Source organism: Musa acuminata, chromosome BXJ1-2, assembly GCF_036884655.1.
Source record: "Musa acuminata AAA Group cultivar baxijiao chromosome BXJ1-2, Cavendish_Baxijiao_AAA, whole genome shotgun sequence".
Taxonomy (NCBI): domain Eukaryota; kingdom Viridiplantae; phylum Streptophyta; class Magnoliopsida; order Zingiberales; family Musaceae; genus Musa; species Musa acuminata.
The window spans coordinates 1,502,224-1,526,461 of record NC_088328.1 but is presented as its reverse complement, the minus strand read 5'-3'; the positions used below and the strand labels follow the sequence as shown (position 1 = coordinate 1,526,461).

General features: G+C 36.2%; 1 protein-coding gene across 2 annotated transcripts; it reads left to right on the top strand.

Moving 5' to 3' along the window:
- The first annotated feature begins 780 nt into the window (after positions 1 to 780).
- LOC135595183 (serine/threonine protein phosphatase 2A regulatory subunit B''beta-like) lies at positions 781 to 23,368 on the top strand. Of its 2 annotated transcripts, none has more exons than XM_065085769.1 (13): positions 781 to 1,430; positions 2,848 to 3,099; positions 3,212 to 3,317; positions 3,400 to 3,499; positions 5,714 to 5,819; positions 5,987 to 6,077; positions 8,777 to 8,918; positions 10,219 to 10,366; positions 10,516 to 10,625; positions 11,980 to 12,136; positions 12,211 to 12,336; positions 12,435 to 12,587; positions 23,079 to 23,368. In XM_065085769.1, the coding sequence occupies exons 1-12, from the start codon at positions 1,281 to 1,283 to the stop codon at positions 12,573 to 12,575; spliced, it is 1,629 nt and encodes a 542-aa protein (XP_064941841.1). In that variant the 5' UTR covers positions 781 to 1,280; the 3' UTR covers positions 12,576 to 12,587; positions 23,079 to 23,368. The 2 variants fall into 2 exon arrangements, with proteins under 2 accessions (XP_064941841.1, XP_064941837.1); XM_065085765.1 differs by lacking the exon at positions 23,079 to 23,368 and adding an exon at positions 20,260 to 20,345 and having other exon boundaries at positions 1,121 to 1,430.
- Positions 23,369 to 24,238: the final 870 nt, after the last annotated feature.

Genomic DNA, 24,238 nt, shown 5'->3' with positions numbered 1-24,238 from the left:
CAGTTATTATTATTATTATTATTATTATTATTATTATTATTATTATTATTATTATTAAATTAAAGATATTATTTAAAAAATATAATAAAGGTACTGATTGGAAAATACCTAAAATTTATGTATTATTATTATTATTATTATTATTATTATTATTGAAAAAGTGATTATTATCGTAATTGACATAATGCGATGCATAGTATGATTTTGCCTAGAATTTATATTATTATTGATAGTTATATGTATTAAAATAAAAAAAAATTTTTGAGTGAGTTGTTCCATTTTTTTATTTTATTGATCCTCTCACTCAAAGCACAAGCTCAGAATGCTGAATCATCTCAGATCCTTTTCATTATGATCAATTATGGATCGATTAGATTAACAATTATACCAAACTCAGTTGTAAAATTTCCGGTGATGGTATCACCCTCATTTATAATCTTGAGTGTTGGAGTCCATGTGACACATCAGATCTGTACGAGACCATGTCAACCCTGATAATTGTCGCGGCTGATTCAGTCCGCCTAATTAGGCCCCACGCGTCTCTTGGGCCACCTCGTTGCAGAATGACCAACGTGGTGCGTTCTTAGTGGTTTGGGTCCATCGATGATGTAATTGATCCGAAGCCTCTGATGGACTCGTCTGTTTCTATCGGCCGCAGATCTCATTCCGCATGGTTATGACAAATCGGACGGCTCATGTCAATTATATCAATCAATTAAATAGTATTATATATATGATGGGCGACGATCATGCTGCTTTCTCACTTTTCTCTTTCCTCTCTCGGCGTTTCGAGGTCCGAAGCCACCTCTTCTCACCTTGGTCCTCGAGGGCGGCGAGCTCCGTGATCCGAGTTCCCTCCCGTTCCAGATACAATCATCGTGCTTTCCTCCGCTTGCCATCAGTTCCGGTCTTCCGAGAGAGAGATTTCGAGGACGATCTCGCTTCATATTGCTTCGGTGTCGGGTTAAGCCAGGATCCCGCCGAGTCGAAGCGATCTGAGGTTTCTCCAGCTTCTCAGCTTCCAATATAGGATTTCTTGGATTTATTTGACAACTCGTTGGAGGGATTCGAGGTTTGGTTGCTAGAATGTGCAGATGGAGAAGGGTAGGGAGGGCGACGATCGGATTGGAAGGCTTAGGGTTTGTTGCCCGTGATTTTTAAACCAAGGATTTGATTTTTGGATTCTTTGGTCAAGAAAGCTTGGGGATCCAGGGTTTCCGGTTTTCTTTTTGTTGGTTGTTTCTGTTCTCGTTTTATGCGCGAGGAAGGATTTGGTTGGAATGGATACGGATATGGTGAGGGACATGGCATCACTTGACCCGGAGCTGCTGCAGCTTCCGGAGGTATCTCAATTAGCTCTGAAGGAGAAACCTAAAATAGCTGAAGACCTGTATTGCCAGTGGCTCTCATTGCCAGAAACGAGGAAATTGGTACGTTTTCTTTACCTTCTTTGTCCTGTGACAGTCAATTCAACTCAGCTAGTCTTGTTTACTCTTCTGTTAACCTTTTGCGCCAAGTGGTGGGACGCTTAGTTGTGCATAACATACCTTTGTTGATCTTAAGGACTCTTTCGCTCAAAAATTGATGAGCTATCTATTCAGGATGTCTCTGTTGGTAATGTGCATGATATGCTCTGCCCTCTTGTTTCTGGAGATCAGTTAGCAACTTAGCATAATTGGCTTTGTTGAAGATTTAGAGTCTTTTCTTGGCATATATGCCTATGATTCTTTGCAATATTAGAAGGAGCATTTAAGTTATTATTTTATTCCTTTTGAAATTAAGACACATTCCTTAACGAGCTCATTTAAGGAATTTAAGAGCTGTAATATTCTTGTATATATTCAAATTCTAATATGCGTAAGATTTCTTAAGCTGAAATAGATATGATTACCACCGCATCATGAAAATTTATATTAAATGCACCATGACTTGAACATACTTGTGACGACTTCACTGTTTCTTTCTTGTGAGTATAACTTTTGTTTGCCCTAGTATCATACCAATTTAGAGAGCAAAATAAGAGAATATTGATGCTAGCAGGTCAGAAATAGCATCAAAAGGTCTTGTTGGAGAACAGTGACGAAAAAAAGCATAATGTTGATGATGTTGAATTCAAAAAAGAAAACTGTAACGTCAAAGATAATGACATAAGACATATGTATAAATGCACTTAAGTCTGGCTTAGATATTTTACATTTATTTCTATACGACAGTTAATATAATCCACTTCCAATCATGTCATTCCTCATATGCTGTATCATTAAAGCACCAAGAACCTATTACGTGTCCATTATGACCTACCTCCAAGACGAGTGGTGGCTAATCTTCTTCGGTCCTTCACTATTGGAGCTACAACTCCGCAAATTACAAAATTACATTTGCAAAAAAAAAAAACTCATGCCAAACCGTTGAATAACTCGAGATACAAAATCAATGATGTCATGAGCTTGGACTTTTGTTGCTGTCATAAAAATATCCCTTTCCATGTCTTTAGATACAATTCATTAAGTTTTCTGTCCCTAAACTAGATTAAATATTTAAATAATGGAAGAGGGGATGGACTGTAATTTGTTGGTGATATGTAGACGCCTCGGTGTATATATCAAATCATTTCATGGATTGGATGCCACTTGATCATTTACGACCTTGACAACATGGCCAAGTGGCAAGGCAGGGGACTGCAAATCCTTTGTCCCCAGTTCACGTAAAATGGAAAAAATCTTAAAGAGAACAACCTTTTGTCCTGAACTATTATAAAGGATTCTTGATAAAATATACTCAAGAGTAATTAGGGTACTTCTGCCAATGTTTCACATTAGTATCTCATCGTTTAGCCTTTGGTCTCAGGTTAAGTCATTGATTGAAGATGCAAAAGCAGGTTCACCTTTGAATGTTGCTGGCAGCTCTGGTACTGCAATTGCTGCTGCTAACAATTCACTGCCTTCCATGTTTCCTGCTGGCAGTGTGCCTCCTCTCTCACCTAGGAGCACATCTGGATCTCCTCGTTTTATGAAGCGTAGTAGTTCAGCAGCTGGACCTTCACCTTTTGGTTCTCCACTAAAATTAGTTAATGAACCTGTCAAAGAAGTTATACCTCAGGTGGTGTCTAACTGTTGATCATATTTATTCGCAATGCAGACTAAAATATCTTTTGTAGGTGGCTAAGGATTCTATTATTTAACTGATTTTTAAATGATTGATACAATCACAGTTCTACTTCCAATATGGGCGTCCTCCTCCAAGAGAACTGAAGGAACAATGCTTATCTAGAATTGATCATCTTTTCTTTGGCAACATGGACGGACTACAAATACAAGGTGAACTTGCATGCGACACATGCTAACGCTTATAGTGTTAATCAGCATGACAATCATTTAAACTTGGTTTTTCCTATTTTAGAATTCAAAACCCTGACAAAGGAAATCTGCAAGTTACCATCATTTCTTTCCAGTTCTCTTTTCAGAAAAATTGATGTTGAGTGCACTGGAATGGTAACAAGGTATGTAAAACCTTATAAGAATCAAGACTACTTATATTCTACAAATTGATCTTTGGGAGCTTCTACAATTTCATTGCTTAAACTTGTATTGGTTATTTAGCTTTTACTGCTGCTTAAAACTATTTTCCAATTCTTTAATATTCAAGATAAAATCATAAAATTTCTGATCGTCCATTGCTTTGCAGTCTAAGCTTATCTTTTTCTTTTTCTGAAAGTTGATTATATTTGGGATCATGTCATTGCATCTTATTAGTGGCAAGTGACAACCAGCACAAAAGAGTAGCATTACCCTCCCTCCTCTCAATTGATCTTAAATCTTAATGTGATTTTAACCATTTTTTCTCATGATGTGGGACTGATGTATTATCTGCAACAATCTACACAGTAATGTTCTAAATTTGTTTAATCACAGCCTGCAAATAGCATATGTGAATATTTTCAGAACCTGAGCCTGCCATAAATTCAAATGATTTGTTGTTATGTTATTGTTTAGCAGGCATGTAACATCAGGTTGCATATAGCCTGCTATCAGCCTAATAGATGGTCTGGATTGGATGGTGCATTAAGTTAAACTTTTAAGCATTTATGTGCTTGTGTCAAATTTTAGACATATACTTGATTAATCAACCATCTTCCACTGCAAATATAAAATTGTATCCACATCTGGCTGTGAGGAAGCTGGGCATGTATTGAATGAAATTATATATATATATATTAGTTTTTTTTCATAGTAAAATAGAAAGCAGCAGTATTTTGAAGAGAGAGACTGGGGGTAAGATAGAGAAGGTAGAAGAGGAAGAAAGTAGTACCCAAAAGAAATCATCTTTTCATTAAATGGAATCATAATTAATCTCCACAGTCATATACCTGTATTTTCAGAGTCATACTTGGACATTTAGTAGCCATCTTAGAACTTCAGAACGGGGTGGAGTTTGGCACCGTAGTAAGGTATCTTTTTTCTTGTGATGTGAAAACAGTTTGAACGATAACTAATATATACAACTATGTGGCTATTATTGACTTGCCACAAATTCGATATGACCTGACATGAAACCAGTGGGGTCATGTGGACTTTATGGGTTCAAACCATAAATGAAATGTTGCAAATTGCCTTGTTAATAGGTTTTGTGTTTTCATAATTAATCTTGATATATTTTGATATAATGAACAATCAGGTTAAATGTGTTAATTATGCTTTTGGTTCTACATGTTAGTTTCCTTGCAATTAGGTTATAGAAGTTAACCATCATTGATAGGTTGATTGGATTAATATCTCAAGTTTTCTTTGTGTAAGAAAGTCATATTGAATTGAAGTTAGTTGATGGTATCATTTTTTACTTGATTTGACTTATTTATTGAGATACATGTTGCAGATATGGTTCCATCAGTATTAAGTTGGTTTGATTTTGGTTTAAAATTTTCTCTCATAAAAATTTTTATGGATTCATGGTGTTATCTCATTATTTTCATCTCTCTCAACTTGACATGAATCCTGTCCAAGACATCTTATTAGGACCCCTAAATATAGCCTCTATGTTTGCAAGGGTTAGACAAATTACATTGGACTTCATGGTATCTCATGAACCTCATACATTAAGTCACCATTACAAATAACTTTCATTGCCATTAAATGGAAAGACTTAATGTTCTTGCCTTCTGCTTTTGTTGCCAGCTGTACCCTCTTTTACTATAAGTTTTGTGTTTTGTTTTTTTTTTAGAATCGGACCTTGCTAAGACAGAGACAGGAAAGGTGTCTGTCTTTTCAGCCTTAGTTGGAAAACAGTAAATTCATTGTCATGGTACATATTAGGGTGCGGTTATTGTAGGTTAGCTTGGCATGTGCTATGTGGTAGGTAATACTATGTTCTTTTCTTTTGGGACCATGGTACTCTTTGAAGCTTTTGCTCGAGTTATTTAGTGTTGTAGGTGACATCAAGATTTATTTTATGTAGTCAAGTCAATTAATGCATTGCTTAATTGTGAAGACACTACAATGATTACATTACATTATTAAGTCAATTAGTTTATTCCCAATTACCCTCTTCAAATATAGTCATTTGTTTCATTTGTCATTGTTTTATTTCAGCTTTCTCTTTTACAACATATAGGTTCTATGATCATTCATAAATAAACTTAGGTTTGCTTATTATTCTATATTTTATTATTGGAGGTGTTCGTCACACTGAAATTTGTAACTTTTTGATACTATTTTAGGGATTCATTCGTCGAATATTGGATTAACAGTAACATGATGATAAAGGATATAGGTACACAAATATTTACCATTTTGAAGCAACCGGACCACAAGTACCTTACTCAGGTTTGTTTCCTCTTTCCAAGCATTTAAATAAATTGTTTCTTAGACAGGTGTTCACAATCTTCATCTGACTTAAGCAGAAGATTAATGGTACATTCATTATAGGAGATTAATTTCATTCCTTCTAATTTTGACACTAAATTGATTAAATTTACTCCGGGTTCCTGTAGGAGGACTTTAAACCAGTCCTGCGAGAACTTTTGGCAACCCATCCAGGTTTGGAGTTCCTACAGGGAACCCCTGAGTTCCAGGATAGATATGGTGAGTTCTTACTTATGATAAAGATGCCTTTACTATTAAGTATTCTCATTATGTTTGGCATTATAATAAGTTAGTTGGGTGATCATCATGATATTTAAGTTACAAGTGAATACATATATAGTTGGGATAGTTGTTCCTCTTGTCAAAAAACAATCTTGCACATTTTGGTCATCTCCTCAATTGCATGCTCATAGCCTTCACTGAGACATGCCTTAATCATGTCTCTTGGTTAATTTTTTGAGGCCCAGATCCTAAAAGGTGTACCTCTATAATTACTTGTGGGATAAATGTTCATCTTTTCAGATGATGATTTTGCATAATTTGACTCTCACCTTAAGTGAGCTCACAGTTTTCACTGAGGCATTAATAGTGTCCCTTGTTTTGTTTTCTTAAGGTCCAGTTCCTAAAGGGTGTGCCTGTATAATCACTTGCATCTTTTATCATTTTATCTTCATTACAAATGGTAAGATCTATGTGATGCAAGAGATCAAACTCAACTAATTTCTGAAAGGGTAACAGTTCTGTTCTTCAAGAAAAGTAGAAAGGCCAACCATTAAGCAAGTTTTCCTTCATTGAAAACCAAAATGGAAAAGACCAGGCATCTGAAGTTCATATTGACTATATGAGTTGGTTGTAAACACCTGCTTTTCCTTTCTTTCTTTTTGTTGCTTTCTTTGTTGACCATATTGCTGCTTTCTTTGTCCTGCTTCTTCCTTACTCTTTTACTTCACAATTGTCACGATATTTATTGTTTGAGCTTATGAACCAAAATGTGTTTAATTGATTATTTGGATATCTGTGATTGATAATTATATTCATTTCCTAGGGGCCCGGTGAGGTTTTTTTCTTTTGGGTTGGGGGAATTGGAGGAGAGATCTATGATTGTGAAATCCATGATAATTTTCTGTGGGAACTTTGGATATATTAGTGAGATCTTTTATGGTGATCAGCATAAGTCATTTTTTATGTTTCTAAAGACAAGATAGAAGATGCACAACCTGTACAATATTGAAGCTCAAATAACACTATTGTGCTTCATTCAATATTTTTTAATTTCATGTCTTCAATTTCCTTGGTAATATTGGAGTTTTGATAATAAATGTTCTAGAAGGGAATGCAACAATTGAGTGACTTCCATCTTTTTACTGAAGTACCAGTGGAAAGAACTGGAAATATAAAGCTATATACGATAAGAAGTATCAATTTCCAGAACATGAGTTTGAATAATCATTTTGGATAATTGATGCAGTAGAGGGCTCATGAACATGAGCTGTCTTCTTGTGATGCTGTTGTCATCGCTGCTATCATACGGCGTCGTGCCAGTGACATTTGATGTCATTGTCGCCGCCGCCGTCATTCAATGTTGTCGCCGCTAATGTTCACTGCCTAGTGCACTCCCACCTCTTCTCCTCTTCCTTCTTCCTACTGTCCACTGCCTCCTCTTCTTCCTTCTTCCTCCATCGCTTCCACTTCTTCTTCCTCCTCTTCCACTGCCTCTCTTATTCCTTCTTCCTCTTCCTCCACTACCTTCTCATCTTTCTTCCTCCTCTCTTCTCCATTGTGCCTTCTTCTTCTCCTTCGTCTTTGAAACACAGGTATGTACCGGTCCGGCCAGCGACTGGTACAATATGGCAGTCCTTGTTATCTACAATCCCATCTGCACTTCTTTCTTTTTTATGGAAAAAGAAATGGATAAGGCTTTCCATCAACCGAAATGCTTCTCTCATCTCATGATATACACTTATCATGTGATGAAAAAAGCATAATCTTTGTTTAAAAGCTTGCAGACAACAGATGTTCACTTTATTCATGGCTGTTTGATGCAATTATAGTGAAACTTTTGATAGTCATGCTGTATACAGTCTATCCAGTTAGTGAATCTTAAAGTATAAACCTGTGGAGCACTAGTAGTTATGATTAGCAAAAAGAATTGTGGATGTTCTGGAGAGTTAGGAACACTAGGACCTACCATGAAAGCTGTAAGTGAACCACATACTATTCTTCTTGGTTGGCAATGCATGTATAAGAAGAAGATAAAATATGAAAAGTTATGGCAAGGAAGAAAAGTTGATGAGTCATCAGTTACTTAACCTGCATAACAGTGGTAACCCTAATACCCTATCAGTCACCTATAATGTGTTTGGAGGAAATCCATATGGTCAGATGGATTATTCATTTTTACTTAAGACTTACTCCATCAGACCAATATATTGTGTGAATAATTTAAATTCTTAAGATTTAGACATTGCACGCTCAACTGCTCTAGTTGTCATTAGAAAATAAGATGTTTACAATTCAGTGAGTTGTTTGTTACTGTGCACATGTAAAGCAAAAACATAAGAACTTCTTTTGGCTTTGCATTTCGATGTGGAGAATGTCTTGTGTAGTTTATTAGAACATGATCCATTGACATATTGGTTAAAGGTCAAACTCATCACTATCATTATTTTTTATCACAACTTGACATCATTTTCTAGTCATTATTCATTTATTCTATACTGTTGCTCATAGACTTTCCTTATGCTTCTGTCATGTGTTGCATCTATACATTGATAATCACAACCAATTGCTTTTGTTGTCTAATCCCAAGTGTTCAATGACATATTAGATAACAGCATCATCATCTTTGACCTTCGAACTCTCCAAATGCCATGGTAGTACTTTCTCTAATTCATATTGTTTTGGAACCTTTTTTCCAGCTGAAACTGTCATATACAGAATCTTTTACCATGTGAATAGATCTGGAAATGGTCAACTTACCCTCAGAGAGTTGAAACATGGAAACTTAATTGCTGCGATGCAGCATGCTGACGAAGAGGAGGATATTAACAAAGTCTTGAGGTGACTTTATGTTAATGCACTTTTTATCCGTCTTGTACATGAGCTTGGAATGATCTGTGCAAGTTTATATTGTAGATGCCTGAAGTACTATTGCAGTTTGGACTTATATCATGCATCTAGCTGTTGACACTATCTTTTGCTAGTGAATTGGAGTTTATGTTTATTATTTCATTGTTTATATGACTTCGTCTCTTAATGAGAATATGTGACCTTACGGGCTTCTGGTGTCCTTGTATTTATGTAAATGACTTGGAGTTAATATTGTAAATGCCTGAAATACTATTGCAATTTCAATTTAATTTTGCATCTGGCGTTTCATACTATCATTTGCTAATTTATCAGTGATCATTTTTATTCTTCTGTCATTTGTATGACTTTTGTCTCTTGGTGATAAAATATGACCTTACTGGCTTCTTATTCTTGCATGTGTGTGAAATGACTGATTGACTAAGAGTTCTTTAAATTAGTGGTGGTTATGGTTGTGGAGAGTCTCCTTGTCTTGGGTGCACATCAAAGACTTGGAATTTTATCCAACTTGTAGCTTGAACTTGCTTTTATTTGCAGGGAAAGGCCTGTTTATGCTGATACAGATATGACTGACAACTGCTCACTTTGGCATTTTGGAATCCCATTGGTTTCATTTTTTTTTTTTTGACAGCACAAGACAATTTCTGACATAGGTCCTTATGGCAGTCACAATCAAGGAATTAAATATTAGCCAGATTAGTACATGCTGACTAAAATTATTCACTAAGTACTGGTATCAAAATATATAGCTCAATTCCAGTACAATTTTAATTTTTAATTTTTTTTCCTCATTGATATCGAGTGATACAGATGGATATGTTTCTTGGTACTGTACTAAAATGTCATTGGGCTGTATTTTAATCCATGGTCAAAATTACATCTGAATTGACAAATTGAAACTGAAAGCCTCACAGATATGAGTTCTGATAATAAGTTATAGAAGAGCATTGTTTTCAAACTAAAATATAACCTCTTATGATTAATATGCATGGGTTTTGAAAGGTATGAAGTTAAAGAGGAGCATTGATTTCGTTTTTAAGGATTCAAGTAGCAAGATGCATGCGCCTTCTTTCACTGCAAGGTTATATTACTTCAAATTTCATAAGCAAGCCTAATAATCTTTAGAGTCGCTTGTTATGATAGATAGAGGCCCCAATTATAAACCTTTTATATTATGAGTTAGTAATAACTTTTGTTTATAATTTTATACTTTGTGTTAGTAATTGAGGCATTTTACAATAACAGCTTTGTTTGCTGCTGCTTATTCCTGCAGATACTTTTCATACGAGCACTTCTATGTGATCTATTGTAAGTTCTGGGAACTTGATACAGATCATGACTTCTTGATTGATAAAGAGAACCTTATCAGATATGGAAACCATGCACTGACCTACAGAATTGTTGAAAGGATCTTTTCACAGGTTTTCACACATTTGTTGTTTTCAGATTATTTTGTTAATATGCAATGGTCAAGCATTATACTAGTGATAATTTAAATGCTAGATAAAGTGCAGCTGTTAGATTATTAAATTGTACAGGTGATTCACAATGTGTTTGAATTGTCATCTAGGTTCCCAGGAAATTTAAAAGCAATGCTGATGGCAAAATGGGCTACGAAGACTTTGTGTATTTTATACTAGCAGAGGAGGATAAGTCTGCTGAGCCTAGTCTTGAGTATTGGTGATAGCAACATCTCCTCTGAAAATTATGTCATATGCATGGTTTATATGATGATGCCATCTGATTTGACATAATCTCTTCCTCTTTTGCTTTGTTTTGATGGAAGATCTTTTGCTTGACAAATTTACATTTAAGTACAAATTCTAAGTGTCTGATAATGGGGCTGGTGTTGTCAAGTTCTAATAATTTAAACAATATGAATAATGCTTTCTGACGTATAATAGGTCCAAGCCATTCCAGTCCTATCCTTGTAATGTAATCACATGGGATTACAGTATCAGGATCTGCCATGGATCCAATTGATTTTTCTATATGGTCGAAGTTTCTGCCCTTTTAGCAAAATTTATTTAATAAACTTCATTTAGATATCTGACTTGTTCCTTATTTTCTTTAATCTGAGGATCTTCTTTTCAGGACGCATACCAATGCTGCAACCATGAAATATTAGGATTTCCTACTGTGATCATATACAAGATGAAGAATCTATTTCCCATCATATGTTGGATCTTTATAAGCTGCCATTTCGGCTTTCTTGTTTCACTTTTAAAAAATTCATTATCAGAGTAGGAGGCAATTAGTGCCTCTTGTTTCAGTCACCATTCTCTTTTGGTTATACTTATCGTGCCAGCAGCATGAAGTTTTGCAATGTGTAGTAGCCAACCAATTCAGATCCAATCATAATTTCTGAATTTCATGGTTCTTTTAAATTTGTTTTTTTTTTTCCATCATGACTTGTTAACGAAACCATGATTCATGTTTTCCACATTGGTTCAGATATTATATATGTCAAAAAAAGAGTTATTATAAACTAACTCATATCTAGAAACTGTGCAAATTACTATCATAATATCATGAGATCACAATTTTCCTTATTCACATTCCTGTCACCTTCTTTAGTACTTAGCTGTAGCCTGTTGGCATCAAAACAGCAAGAGTTAACTTGTATTGGGACTTCTGCACATTCATATTGTTTGACTCATATTTCTTTTTTTAGTTTTTCTTGATTATGCCTCACAAGTTACAACCACAATATGTTTAGAGGATTACCTTAGGTACTTCTTACATTTATTCTCACTGCAAGCAATCTTAGGTGTGCTTCTGTTGGTGCCAACCTACTTTTGAATCTGTGTTCTTGGTTGATTTCTCTGACTTTATCTTGAGTTTAATCTACTCTCTTCATTTTTTATTCATGGTAAGTAGATGTCAAATACTAGCTGGCTCCCTCCTCTATTGTTGCTCCATGTATGATGAGAAAGATTGTCATTAATTTCACATGATCGTTCTAGATCATCATTGATTTAAACTATTTTCTTAATTAATTATAATATTTGTTAGGAATGAATTGATTTTTCAGGTTCAAGTGTATAGATTTGGATGGGAATGGAATTTTAACTGCCAATGAGATGCAATTTTTCTATGAGGAGCAGTTGCATCGTATGGAATGTATGGCGCAAGAACCTGTGCTCTTTGAGGACATTTTGTGCCAGATGATTGATATGATTGGATCTGAGGTGACCTATCTCCTGATGTTTAAGATTAAGATGAGTTTGTGAATTATTTAAAACTAAAATTTTTTTCTTCGCAGAATGAGAGCTACTTTACATTGCGTGACTTAAAAGGCTGCAAACTTTCAGGAAATGTTTTTAATATCCTTTTTAATCTCAACAAATTCATGGCATTTGAAACTCGTGATCCATTTCTCATTCGGCAGGTTAGTGAATCACTCTGCATTTTCAGGAGCTGTTAGCTATTTGGAACTTGTTAATTATACAATAAATTGGTAACCTGTTCATGTAATTGTTAATTCAGGAAAGGGAAAACCCAACTTTGACTGAGTGGGACCGTTTTGCACATAGAGAATATATTAGATTGAGCATGGAGGAAGATGGTGAAGATGCCTCCAATGGAAGTGGAGACATCTGGGATGAATCACTTGAGGCTCCTTTTTGAAGATAATTCATGGTTAGCAGCAGTCCCTTTATTAAGTCTTTTGCATCATTTGTTCTATGTGGTTCTTTCTTCAACTGTTCTTTACTTTTAGTAATTAGTGTACTGCACCTCTGATCCTAAAAGCCATGGTAGTTGTTCTAATTTTACTTTCCTCCAGAAAGAAACAAGTGCTAGTGACTGTTGGTAACATGATGTCAACTGTAAATAGTCGATTAATTACTGATGCAACACCTAGTGCAACTATGAATTGTGAATTTTTCATATACCTATTTGTATAAAATAAGCATTTAGCATAATTTAGCTAACATTGTGAATATTGAGTTTGATGATTGTCTCATTTAAAGGAAAGAATAATTTGGAATAATATAAATGGTCTTCCCAATGTATCTTATTGATTTTCTTCCCCTGCCCTAGTCATGATAAATTAAAATTTTGTTGTTAATACATTCTTTTTTGTTGGTTGTGGTTCATGTATTTCTTGTAAAGGTTAATCCTACCAAGGTTCGCCATGTCGGGTACCAAACTTGTCACGGAGATTTGTCGGACCAGTACATACCGGTTATGTACTGACACATGGTACATTGGTAGGTATCGGTATTTCGGAGAGGAAGGAAAACAGGGATAAGAGGAAGGGATAGTGGAGGATGAAGGAAGAAAGAGCGAAGAAGAGGAAACAGTGGAGGAAGGAGAAAGAGGAAGAGGAAGAGGAGAAGAGACATACCTGAGAAGTGATTAGGGCAAAGATTGTGCATGGTGGTATGCAACGAGGTCTTGGCAAGAGGAGGTTGCCAATAGCCATTTGTGTGAGAAGAGGTGTCAATCGCGGTGAGAAGACAAAGGCGAAAAGTTGCAGCATTGATCATGGCTGTGTGAGAAGCATAGGCGGCGTGGAAGTGGGATTTAGGGTTTCCCACTTTCCCTTTTATATGGCGGACCAGACCGAGGTGGGTCTGTGTATCTGTTGGAGCTCAGACCAATACGTGTCGCTAGTTTCATTCCGGTCTAGGCAAAACGTAAGTCCTTGAATCCTACGATACAAGAGTATTCTAGTGGACTTTCCCTTGTATATAGATCTCTTGTAGTGTCAAGAATGAATTTGCTTTTGTAATGCTTATTTGATAGAGTTCTTAAAGATTTATTATAGTTAACCATATTGATATTATAAAAGATATGAATCATAGTGTAGTCAAAGGTGTTAGAACTTGTCTAATGAGTTCTTTATTAGTATAATACTATATCAAGTATCCGTATTAAGTTTCTATCTTTTTACATTGATAATGAAGTAAACTATTGTTTTTGTTGATTACAAGTTAGATGAAATTAATTTAAGCTTGTATTATGAAAATGAACCTTGGAAACCAAAAGTCTATAAGTAGGACTAAGTAATCTTAGTGATAGCATGAGAATATAATTAATTTGAATGGCCAAGAAGTTTCATCAAGTTAAAGTCTTATATATATCTTGGATTACATATCCAATAAGATGGAAAGAATAATGAAAATGTTGTTCATAGAGGAAAAATCGGATGGTTCAAATAGAGAGGGACATAAGGAGTTTTGTGCAATCACTAGGTACCTTTTAGATTAGAAGGAAATCGTTCTTAGACTAACGAGCTTTATGGATTTTAGTGTTACGCAATCAAGAAACAAGATATACAAAGAAAAGGTTTATCATTGTCGAGGCAAACGTGTCGAATTGCTAAAATGGGAAAAGAAGTGTTTTCATTCCTGAACAATACTGAGAGATACTTGTTTAAGATAATATTGGTATATGCTAAGGAGGCTTATATATATGAAGTTAGAAGATATAAATGATTATGAAAAAAGGAGGGGGAGAGGGAGACCTAAAAAAACTTTATTAGAAACCATAAGCAAAAATTTATGTACTCTTAATATAACTAAGAATATGACTCTTTTCATAGTTCAATGACCATAAAAGATCCATGCAGCTATCTCAAATACATGACACATTACAATTTTGTTGTTGTTGTTGTAATGCTTATTTGATTTGTAAATATCTTCATTTGAAATGATACATTATAAAAAAAAATCTTAGTTATTTGATTTAAGGTATGCAATACCGTACTGTACCGGTGTTTCGAGGTTGGCTCGGTACGGTATGGTACCGTGTACCGAGCGGTATACCAGAGCGTACCAAGCGGTTTTATATATTTCTTCCTCTTACTGTAGCACTGTAGCACTACTGCACGTTCTGTCTGGTAGCGGGCGGTCCACGTATCGGTATGCCATCGGATTGGTACGTACCTCTCGTACCGGGCGATACCATTCGAAATTACATACCATGATTTGATTTTTGATTTGTGATATCCTCAATGTTTTTTTATTTGGGGAACTGGAAATGGATAACTAGCATCTATTAGTCTTATTTTTCTAGAGGTGCATTTTAATTCTAAAAAGCAATATATACAATTTTGAATGGTACCGGGTGGTACGTACTAGTCCGACTGTAAACCGATACGTGGATCGCTCACTAACAAGCGGTATATATATATATATACCGAACGGTATACCGCTCGGTATATAATACTGTACTGTACCGAGAGAAGGTCGAAACTCCGGTACGGTACAATATTTCAATCCTTGCTAAAAAAAAGGTGAAGTGAACCAAACATGCCAAAAAGGTACCATAGACGACACTTGGCATTTACCAAATTTTTATGGGAATATTTATTAGACATATATGTTATTTTTTCATGTTATTTTTATCCTACAGCAACTCATTTTGAATTATCTTAAGTAGACATCCTTAATTGCATTACATCATTCTGAAGTTAGGGTACTACTTGTGGGTGTTGTTGGAGGCCTAATGTGGACCATTACAAGTTTTAACATTTATAGGCATCCTCAACCAGTTTTTAAATATTGGTTGGACCAGTAAGTCCTGAATTGTATATACTGATGTGGTCAACTATCGTAGCGAAAGATATAGTTTGATACTGGTATAATATCATTTGTTATTATTTTTTGTATAATGATACTAGACAGTGTAGACTGGTACACCATCTAGTAAATTGGTGTCGTACTGGTCCAGTAGGTTATTGCAACCAGTATTCAACCAGATATAAATCCTTGATTTGTGATAGATTATATATATATATATATATATATATATATATATATATATATATATATATATATATATATATATATATATATATATATATATATCAAAACATCCAAATAATTGGGACTTACAGCTTTGTTAATGTTGTTGTTGTTGTGTATATATATGTGGGAACATGTCAAGGCTTATATAATTGTGTTTAGTTGGAGAGCCATCATGGGGGCTTATAAAGGAACATGTCTTTTTTTGTGTGTGTTAAGTTCCATATTTATTTTGTTTTCGTCCTCTTAGCAAATGTGTGGATAGTGGTTAGATTATCTTAACCTTTATTTTTTGTTTCTTGCACCCTATTTCTTTGAGCTGATACTAGGTGTATAAATATTTAACTGACCTGACCAATTAACCTGGTTCCGATCAAAAACCATATGTGGAGATCAGCCCCTTGCTAAAAGTCCAGATTTTATACAATCTTTTTTTCTAAATTAAACTAGGTTCATTCAAATCTACTTATTAGGTCAATTAGAGTGGATATAGTTGGCCTTATGTTACAAGAGAATATATTTTTGCTTCCAGGTGCAGATGGATTTTTCCTTAAAAAAAGTACTTGTAGTATAATTAACAATTTCCTTGTTCATATTTGTTTTTCATACCTGGTGGCATTGCTTATGTGCTTCGGTTTGCATTTCTAGCAGTTGTTGCTTATGTGAATGTCTCTTGTTTTTGTTTCCTTTCCTTTTTACCTACAACTGAATGCCATTAAAGTTCTAAATTCTACCGGTTCTCCTCAGTTTGACTGCTGACTGTTATGGTATGTAATGCTAACGCAACCACCTTAGTAACACAGAAGTGCTTTCAGAAACAAAAAAGTAAAAAAATTGATGAAAAAACAGCACTCACCTAGGCTACCATGTGAGATTCTTGTCTTTGGTCTCCCATCATCCCTCTGGTGATCTTGGGCCCATCTCTGATGCTTATCTGGTAGAAGTTGGCCTCTCCTGTGGAGAGGCAGTTTCCAGGTATGAGGATTGAAACCTCAGATCTAAAATTAAATGTTTAAATTAAATTAAATGCAATGTTGTTGGTTTGACACTATTATATTGTGGTTGATTCTGGGGCTCAGAATCTCCACAAGCACAAGATGTTTCACCAAGCACAAATCACACAAAATCTTGATTGTCACTTTGGAGGAAGACAAAAATCCCTTTAATCCAGACCACAACCTGGCTTATCATCAAAGAAGAGGATATATTTACTGTTTTTATCTTCTCTTTCATTCTTCTTCTATGTTTGTTTTGTTGTTTTGCTTTTAGTTCCTTTTTAATATTTTCTTGAAGTATATACTTTATTACTTGATTTAGTAATTCTTTGTTGGGTCCATTTTTATCTTTATCTTGTATCTTATGTAAGTTTCAATTGTTTCTTCTAAAGAAATTACAACTTCACATATGTCATCAATTTTACCTGGATTCACATGTCTAAGGCCTTTGTGCATCGACATGTATCCACTATTGACATGTACTGAGTCACTCTGACTTGATGATATAAAGACAACTAATTCTGACTCAGCTGAGTCCTGATTTAGTTGGACAGATCCAAGCTCTCAATCACAGCTTAAGGAAAAGGAAGAGAGAAGTGGGGGAGGAGTGGTGGAAGGAGATGAAGAAGATAGGAACTGCCTTTGCTGCTGCTTTATTATGCCACTATGCTGCAGCCACCCCTATTGCAGCTGCTGGTATCTGAAGGAAGTAGAGTGAGCCACGGGCACAGCATCTACTCCTCATGACTGCTATTTACAAGAAAAAGCAACCTAGTTAGCTTCTTTGATTCTTGATAGTTTAACTAATAAAATATTTCAAATACCTTTCTCAAAAAAAAAAAAATCTTACGTAGAAACATTTATATGATAATTTTAACATGATGTATCAGAATTCAGGAATTTTTGGCAACAATTTTCTGTTTCATATGTTAAGTTATATATACATATAAACTGTGACGGGGCAATATATTTATCCTTGCAAAGTTTGAAAATAGCATATTCGTAATTATAAATTATAATGTAACATATAGATTCCTGTAAATATTAAGAACCTCCACTTTTCTTATTGTCATTTACATCCATCCAAAATACACAAGTTGACCACTTACTAATCATTATCTAACACTAGTTTACCAAAAATACCTTTATTGTTATTAGCACTATGATGAGTGCATAAGAGGTGTTGGTGTAAATTAAAGTTTAACTAATAGTCAATGATTTCAATAGGCGTTCAGGCGAGGCGAGGCGAGGCCCGAGTGCCACGCTTCATGTCTAAGCGCCTCGCTTCAAAGAGGCACCGCCTAGGCGCTGGGCGCTTTGGGCGAGCGCCCAGGTTAAACCAGGCGACCGAACCAGTGTTTTACGTTTGGTTCGGTCTCCGGTGCTTCAGTTGGTTCGATTGAACCAACTAAAGCATCGATGTCAGCCTCCCAACATCCCTCTCACGACTTCCCCAACCCTAACCCTGCTCAAGATTATGCTACTGACATTTCCTCTCTACTGTTGTTGCCTCTCTCCGCTATCGTTGCTTGTCTTTGTTGTCGCTGCTTGTCGTTGTTGTCGCTGCTCGCTGTCGTTGCTGCCATTGTCACTATCGCCGCTCCCGCTCCCGCTCTTGCTACCGCTGCTGCTTCTCTCAATCAGCAGCCTCAGTCTTACTCTTACACCGGTGTTGCTGCTCGCTGCTACCGCTATCGTTGCCGCTACCACTACCGCTGCTTGCCACTATCGTCGCTCCCGCTCCCGCTGCCATTGCCTCTACTATTACTCTTACTCCCTCTACTCACATTGACTCAATAGTATATTGTTAATAGTATATTAACAATATACTAATAACCAAGGTCTACCGTACCGAAGCGTACCGCCCGTATCGGGCGGTACGTACCGGTTCGGTAGGTTACCGGTACGCGGACCGCTCGCTACCGGGCGGTACGCCCCAAAAACCCCCGTATTGGGCGATACGGGGCAAAATAGGGCGGTAACGGTCGAAATTTCGACCGTTATCGCCCGGTACCACTCGGTAACGGTCGATTTCGACCGTTACCGTCTGGCACCACTCGGTAACGGTCGAAATCGACCGTTACCACACAGTAGCAGTGCTACAGTGTTCCAACTATCAATTTGACCGTTGGAGCTTTTTCTCCTCCTATTTAAACCATTCTTCTCTCTCCTATTTCATTATACTCTCTTAAACTCTCTCTCAAACTTTCTTTTTCTTTCCTAAACTCTATAAAACAACGATTTGTGAATTCAATCGAGGCTAATTTAGGAAGATTAAGAGGAATAACTTTCTAATCAAGAGGTTTGTATTCATTTTTTTTAATTAGAGAGTAATTAAGACTATCCTAACTTTTCTAATCAAGAGGTATGTATTCGTTTTCTAATCAAGAGGTATGCATTTGTAACTTGAAAACACTATCTTAACCTTTTTTTTCTAATTTTCAAGTATTTTGGAGGGATAAATCGATAAAATCAGGTGTACCGCTCGGTACACCTCAGTATACCGGTCGGTACACCCGTACCATACCGAGCCCGGGTCGAAACTCCGATACGGTACGGTATGACGGACCTTGCTGTTAACTGTATATTAGTAACAATATTTTTTTATTTATTAGATTAATAATATATTATTTTGATTTTAATACTACTAATTTTTATTTATTTGAAATTATTGTTATTGTTTTGAATTTTGAGATTTTTTTGTTAATATGATATTGTGATTCTATAAGATTTTTTTTAATTTAATATCATATTTTTATTTAAATAATTATATTTATTAATTAATTTATATATTTTTATATTTTAGCGCCTCGTTTCGTTCGGGCGAGTGCTTAGTGTTTCGGGCGTTTTTGCACCTTGGCGCCTAGCGTTTTTTAAATCACTGCTAATAGTTAACTTACATTATCTAACGAAGTATAACTATAATAATATGCATGCATGTTTTTGGTTTTGAAGTGATGCGTAATACATATGATGATCTTTAATTTAGAGGGATATATATATATATATATATATATATATATATATATATATATATATATATATATATATATATATATATATATATATGGTCTGCAGTACCGAACTGTACCGCCCGGTACGGGCGGTACGTACCGGTCTGACAGGTTGCCGGTACGCGGATCGTCTGTTACCGGTCCGAGTGCACTGTAGCAGTGCTACAGTACTCGGCACACCTGAGTATACCGATCGATACACCTGGGTGTACCGCTCGGTATACCGTACCATACCGGTACCGAACCCAGGTCGAAACACCGGTACGGTACGGTATTGCGAACCTTTTGTATATATATATATATATATATATATGCCTTTGATTTATTTTATTCTATCATTTCTATAATTTATTAATGGTACTTCTCATTCGTTGATTTTCTTGTCAAATTGGAGACTTGGATGTGTGCCAGTTTATGATTCTCGCATCCTTATCTAAGAAATAGTGATGGACATTGTAATCACAACATTTTTTATAAATTTGTAATGCTCACTTGTTTCTTTTAGGATTATGTTTCTCTCTTGGTCTATTGGTGGATTTTGTTTTTATAGATACTAATGGAAGGAGGTTTTTGATCAATCATAACATCCACTAAGCCTAAGGAGGATTTAGGTCTTCATGATTGAGAGATTTCATCAAACCAGGTTTGAATGGCCTTAGATGATTGGTTCCAGTTTTGGAAACAATTTTTTTTGTCTAATCCTCATGTTTGTTAGTTTCAGGTCCAATGTATGTACCAAATTTCAAGTCGATATTCAACTCAACTGGGACACATCACCCTTGAACAGACGTTAACAGTTAATTTTATTGCAAAGATAACAAGTCTTTAGTACGACCATGGACTAAAATCTCAGTCTGGTAGCATTACCTGTCTGTGCCAACGCTTTCAACTTTCAAAGGCAGGAACAGGTCCAGATCACTATGGTGGTGGCCACGTTGCAAGGGCAAACTCGTTGGTGTGGGTGGCATTGACCAACATGAAGGCAGAGATAATAGCACTCTGGCAATGGGGGTAGGTGGTGCCAGCCTTGAGGGAGGCACAAATTGGAGGCGGAGGAGAAGTCAGTGATGAGGCAGATGCCCATGATGGTGGGCAACTGATAGGGGTGGTTGGTGAAACATAAGGACATGAGATCACAAGATGGAGTTGGGGGGCTGAGATCAAGTTGCTGTGGCATGTGTTGTTGGCAGAGCGGGCGAGGCAGCAGCAAGGAAGAGGGGGTCAGCAATAGGCAAAATCAGCTATGAGTGGATTAATTATGCTTGAGGGAAAGATGACAGGTAGGGGGGCCAGATGGGGATGGGATTCAAGGTTATAAGAATTGGCCATTGGTATTAGGTCATACAACTCGGTACCAGCAAGATTATCAAGTGGTATTCTAGTGTGGCCGATTTTTTTTGTGATGTGCACATTTTCATTTCTACTTTTATGTGATATAGTTCAAAAAAGCTGGCTAAGACAATTTCAATATTGTTGCATGAGGCACATAATGATAGAACTATAGAATCATAACAGTATTTTTGGACATTTCAGGAAGTGATTTTTATAAGATAGACACATAACAGGATTTTAGGACATTTCAGGAAGTAATTGATTATAAGATAGAGATTGGAATGATTTTGTGCTCGTGCTCAGCAAAAGAGATTGGGTGCTTCCGTCACTGTTACGCATAACAATATTTGTCCTACAATTTGATGTCTTGAACATTCCGAGCAATTGTGTTCTGGTGATCTTTTAGATCTTGGGAGAGCTGGGGAAGAGAACTTTTGGGTTTGAGCTAGTTCAGATAACCATTAAGGAGATTAGGAATTCCCCCCAAGGATGTTTGAGATAGGATACACTAATAAGAATGGTGGTGCAAAGGATGTTCATTTTAGTCTTGTTCATAGAAGAGTCTTCATATGTGGGAGGAAATGTGAAGTGAGTTTGCACTTCATCTGTCTGGAAACAAGCATTTCATAGTGATGCAGATGAGCATTTCATAGAAGAGTCTTTATATGTGGGTCGTGACAATCGCATTTGGGTTGAGTGGACAGTATTGCGACACAGAAGTTATGCAGACAATAGAAGTTTGGTGGACTTGTTTTTTGTGGTTGTCCATTGTAAGGAGTACCTAGTATGCGCTAGATAGGTAATTGAACTTGTTGTGCAACAAGACTTGTCTCAAAGATGACACAGGAGCATAATGTTGAATATCTGTAGCTCTATTGTATGACATGTCTTTTATGGAATAATAGTTGGGTTTTGGGACATGGAAATGCCATTTAAGGTTTTGTTCTTGGGGTTTGGCTGTGCAAGCTGGTGTTTGTAACCAACGATCGTGCTATTTATTAGATTTTAATCAGTTTTATTAGTTTAGTATTGAGATAAGTTGGTCTACAAGGCAAAGTCATGCAGCTGTGATGATGAGCTGGTCTTGGCATTGGCACCACTTTAATATGGCAATGGGCTCTATGCTGATTCAGATTTCAGGCTGCTGTGGTGGTAGGACACCGATGACCATGCAAAGTGCTGAGACCTTGCCGTCACAGCATCAACTGACCTGGCAGAGTCTTTTTGTATTTTTCATGGTCTGTAATATCCTTTTTAATAAATATCTCAAATGAGTGACTCGGAGATGGATTTGAGGCCCTAAATTCAGCAAGCTGAAAAATAAACAGGTGGAAGAGATTTAGCGAACCATCATTCTGTTGTGTGAATTCTTTATAAGCAATGGATCATGTAAACTTAATTCGAAATAATAACTAAATATATTCGTCTTCTCTTAGTTTTGAGTCTTTGACTAGTGATATTGTCCTAAACAAAGTCCAATCCATTGAAATGGTGTTGGGACATCACGTATTCTTTTTGTTGTTGATTTTCTTGTACTAGATCAGTATTTGGATCTAAACATGCTTACAAGTTGGAGATGGCATAGCTCAAGGTTGTCATAACTGTGTGAGTGGTCCTAAGATGATCAGGCTGAAAAATAATGTGTCGAGAAAATAAAATGTTGTATTTCTCATATTTGGAGTTAAATTAAGTATTGTTATTTAATCTACTTCTTATCTATGAATTGATCGAATAAATTGATTAGGATGTGCTACTTAACGGTTGATCATATGTACTAAGTTCTGACCAATAGTTGATATCAATGGTAAATTTCTGTTTGAAACTGAAAAGCAGAGTAAATTATCCACTTTTTCAATTTACTTCTGTCTATGTTAAATGACCAAAAGAGTAGGAACATGTCCTGGTGAATTTTAGCTACAAAAGTGTTGTTTAATCGGTAGTATATGGTAGCATGTGTATTGTTTTTTTTTTTCCTTTTCTTTCTTCAATTTAAATTGAAGCTATTTGGTTTGATCTTATTGTTATTTTTATCTGTAGGCACCTGATCAAAAGATTTGGTTTCTGGAAGCTTCCCAGAAGCTGCCCAAGGAGCAGCTACATAGCTTGCATCAGATATTCCTTTGGCAGAAATTGGTAGGAGTGCCTGCCTTGGTTCTATAATTTCAACAGAAAGGTTTAGTTCCATGTGTATGTTTCGATGATGTGCAAAGTTTTGCTCTCAAGGCATGTGAAAGCTAGGTAGCTTTCTGGAGTGAGTGGCTCGATCTGGTAGTGCCAAGCAAGAAGGCAAGACTTTTTGTTTGTTGTCAACAAGAGAGCTCTCTCTCTCTCTCTCTCTCTCTCTCTCTCTCTCTCTCTCCTTTTCCAGGCCAAGTGCCAACAGGACTGTTGAGATCACATCCCCTTGTAGATGGAGCAAATTAACGTTGATTTATGATTTCTGTTTCCTTTCTCTCATTTGTTCCATTTTAATGGTTTTATGGGAGTACAGGGAAGCAACACTTCAGTTGTCTCCTTCCATGTGCTTTTCTGCTAATGTAATGCCCTTGTTTTAGTGAATTCCTCTGATATGTCCATTTAACTGCAATCTATGATCATGAAAATGACCAAAGTTATTGGTCGATAGGCCTTTTACTTCATTTGTGAATGAACAAGTCGTCTTGAACTTATATTTGATTCTACTAGATGAAGTTAAGTCTGATGGGCTGGTGGCTGAAAAACCACTATCCGGTATAAGAGACTTGTATAACCCCTGTTGTGGAGGGCTCATAACACTGATGCAGATATAATTGCGATGTGTTTTTGTTTGTCTTGTCATAAAATTTCATGTCACCGAAGCTAAGCTAAATTGCACGGGTTTTGTTTTGTATTCTGATGGGACTAGAAGGTGTTAAAATTGCGTGCCAAGTATTGTAGCTTTTGGTTTTCTAAATATTGGGGAAGAGTTATCTGACATGACAATGCAGGGGGAATTCTTATGGCCTGTAGAAGTCTGTGGCAAGTGGGAAGTAGCGGTCTTCCTACTAACAGAACAAGACCCCCGCAGAAGGTATCCAAATTTTGATCAGCTCAATTATTTTTCACAGGAGGATGGATGCATTAGGATGTTGTGTGCATACTACGGCTTTTCATGGTCAACTCTTGTGTGCTTAGGTTTCATTCCATCGTTCGTAATTTATTCGGTTCAGCTCATCCAT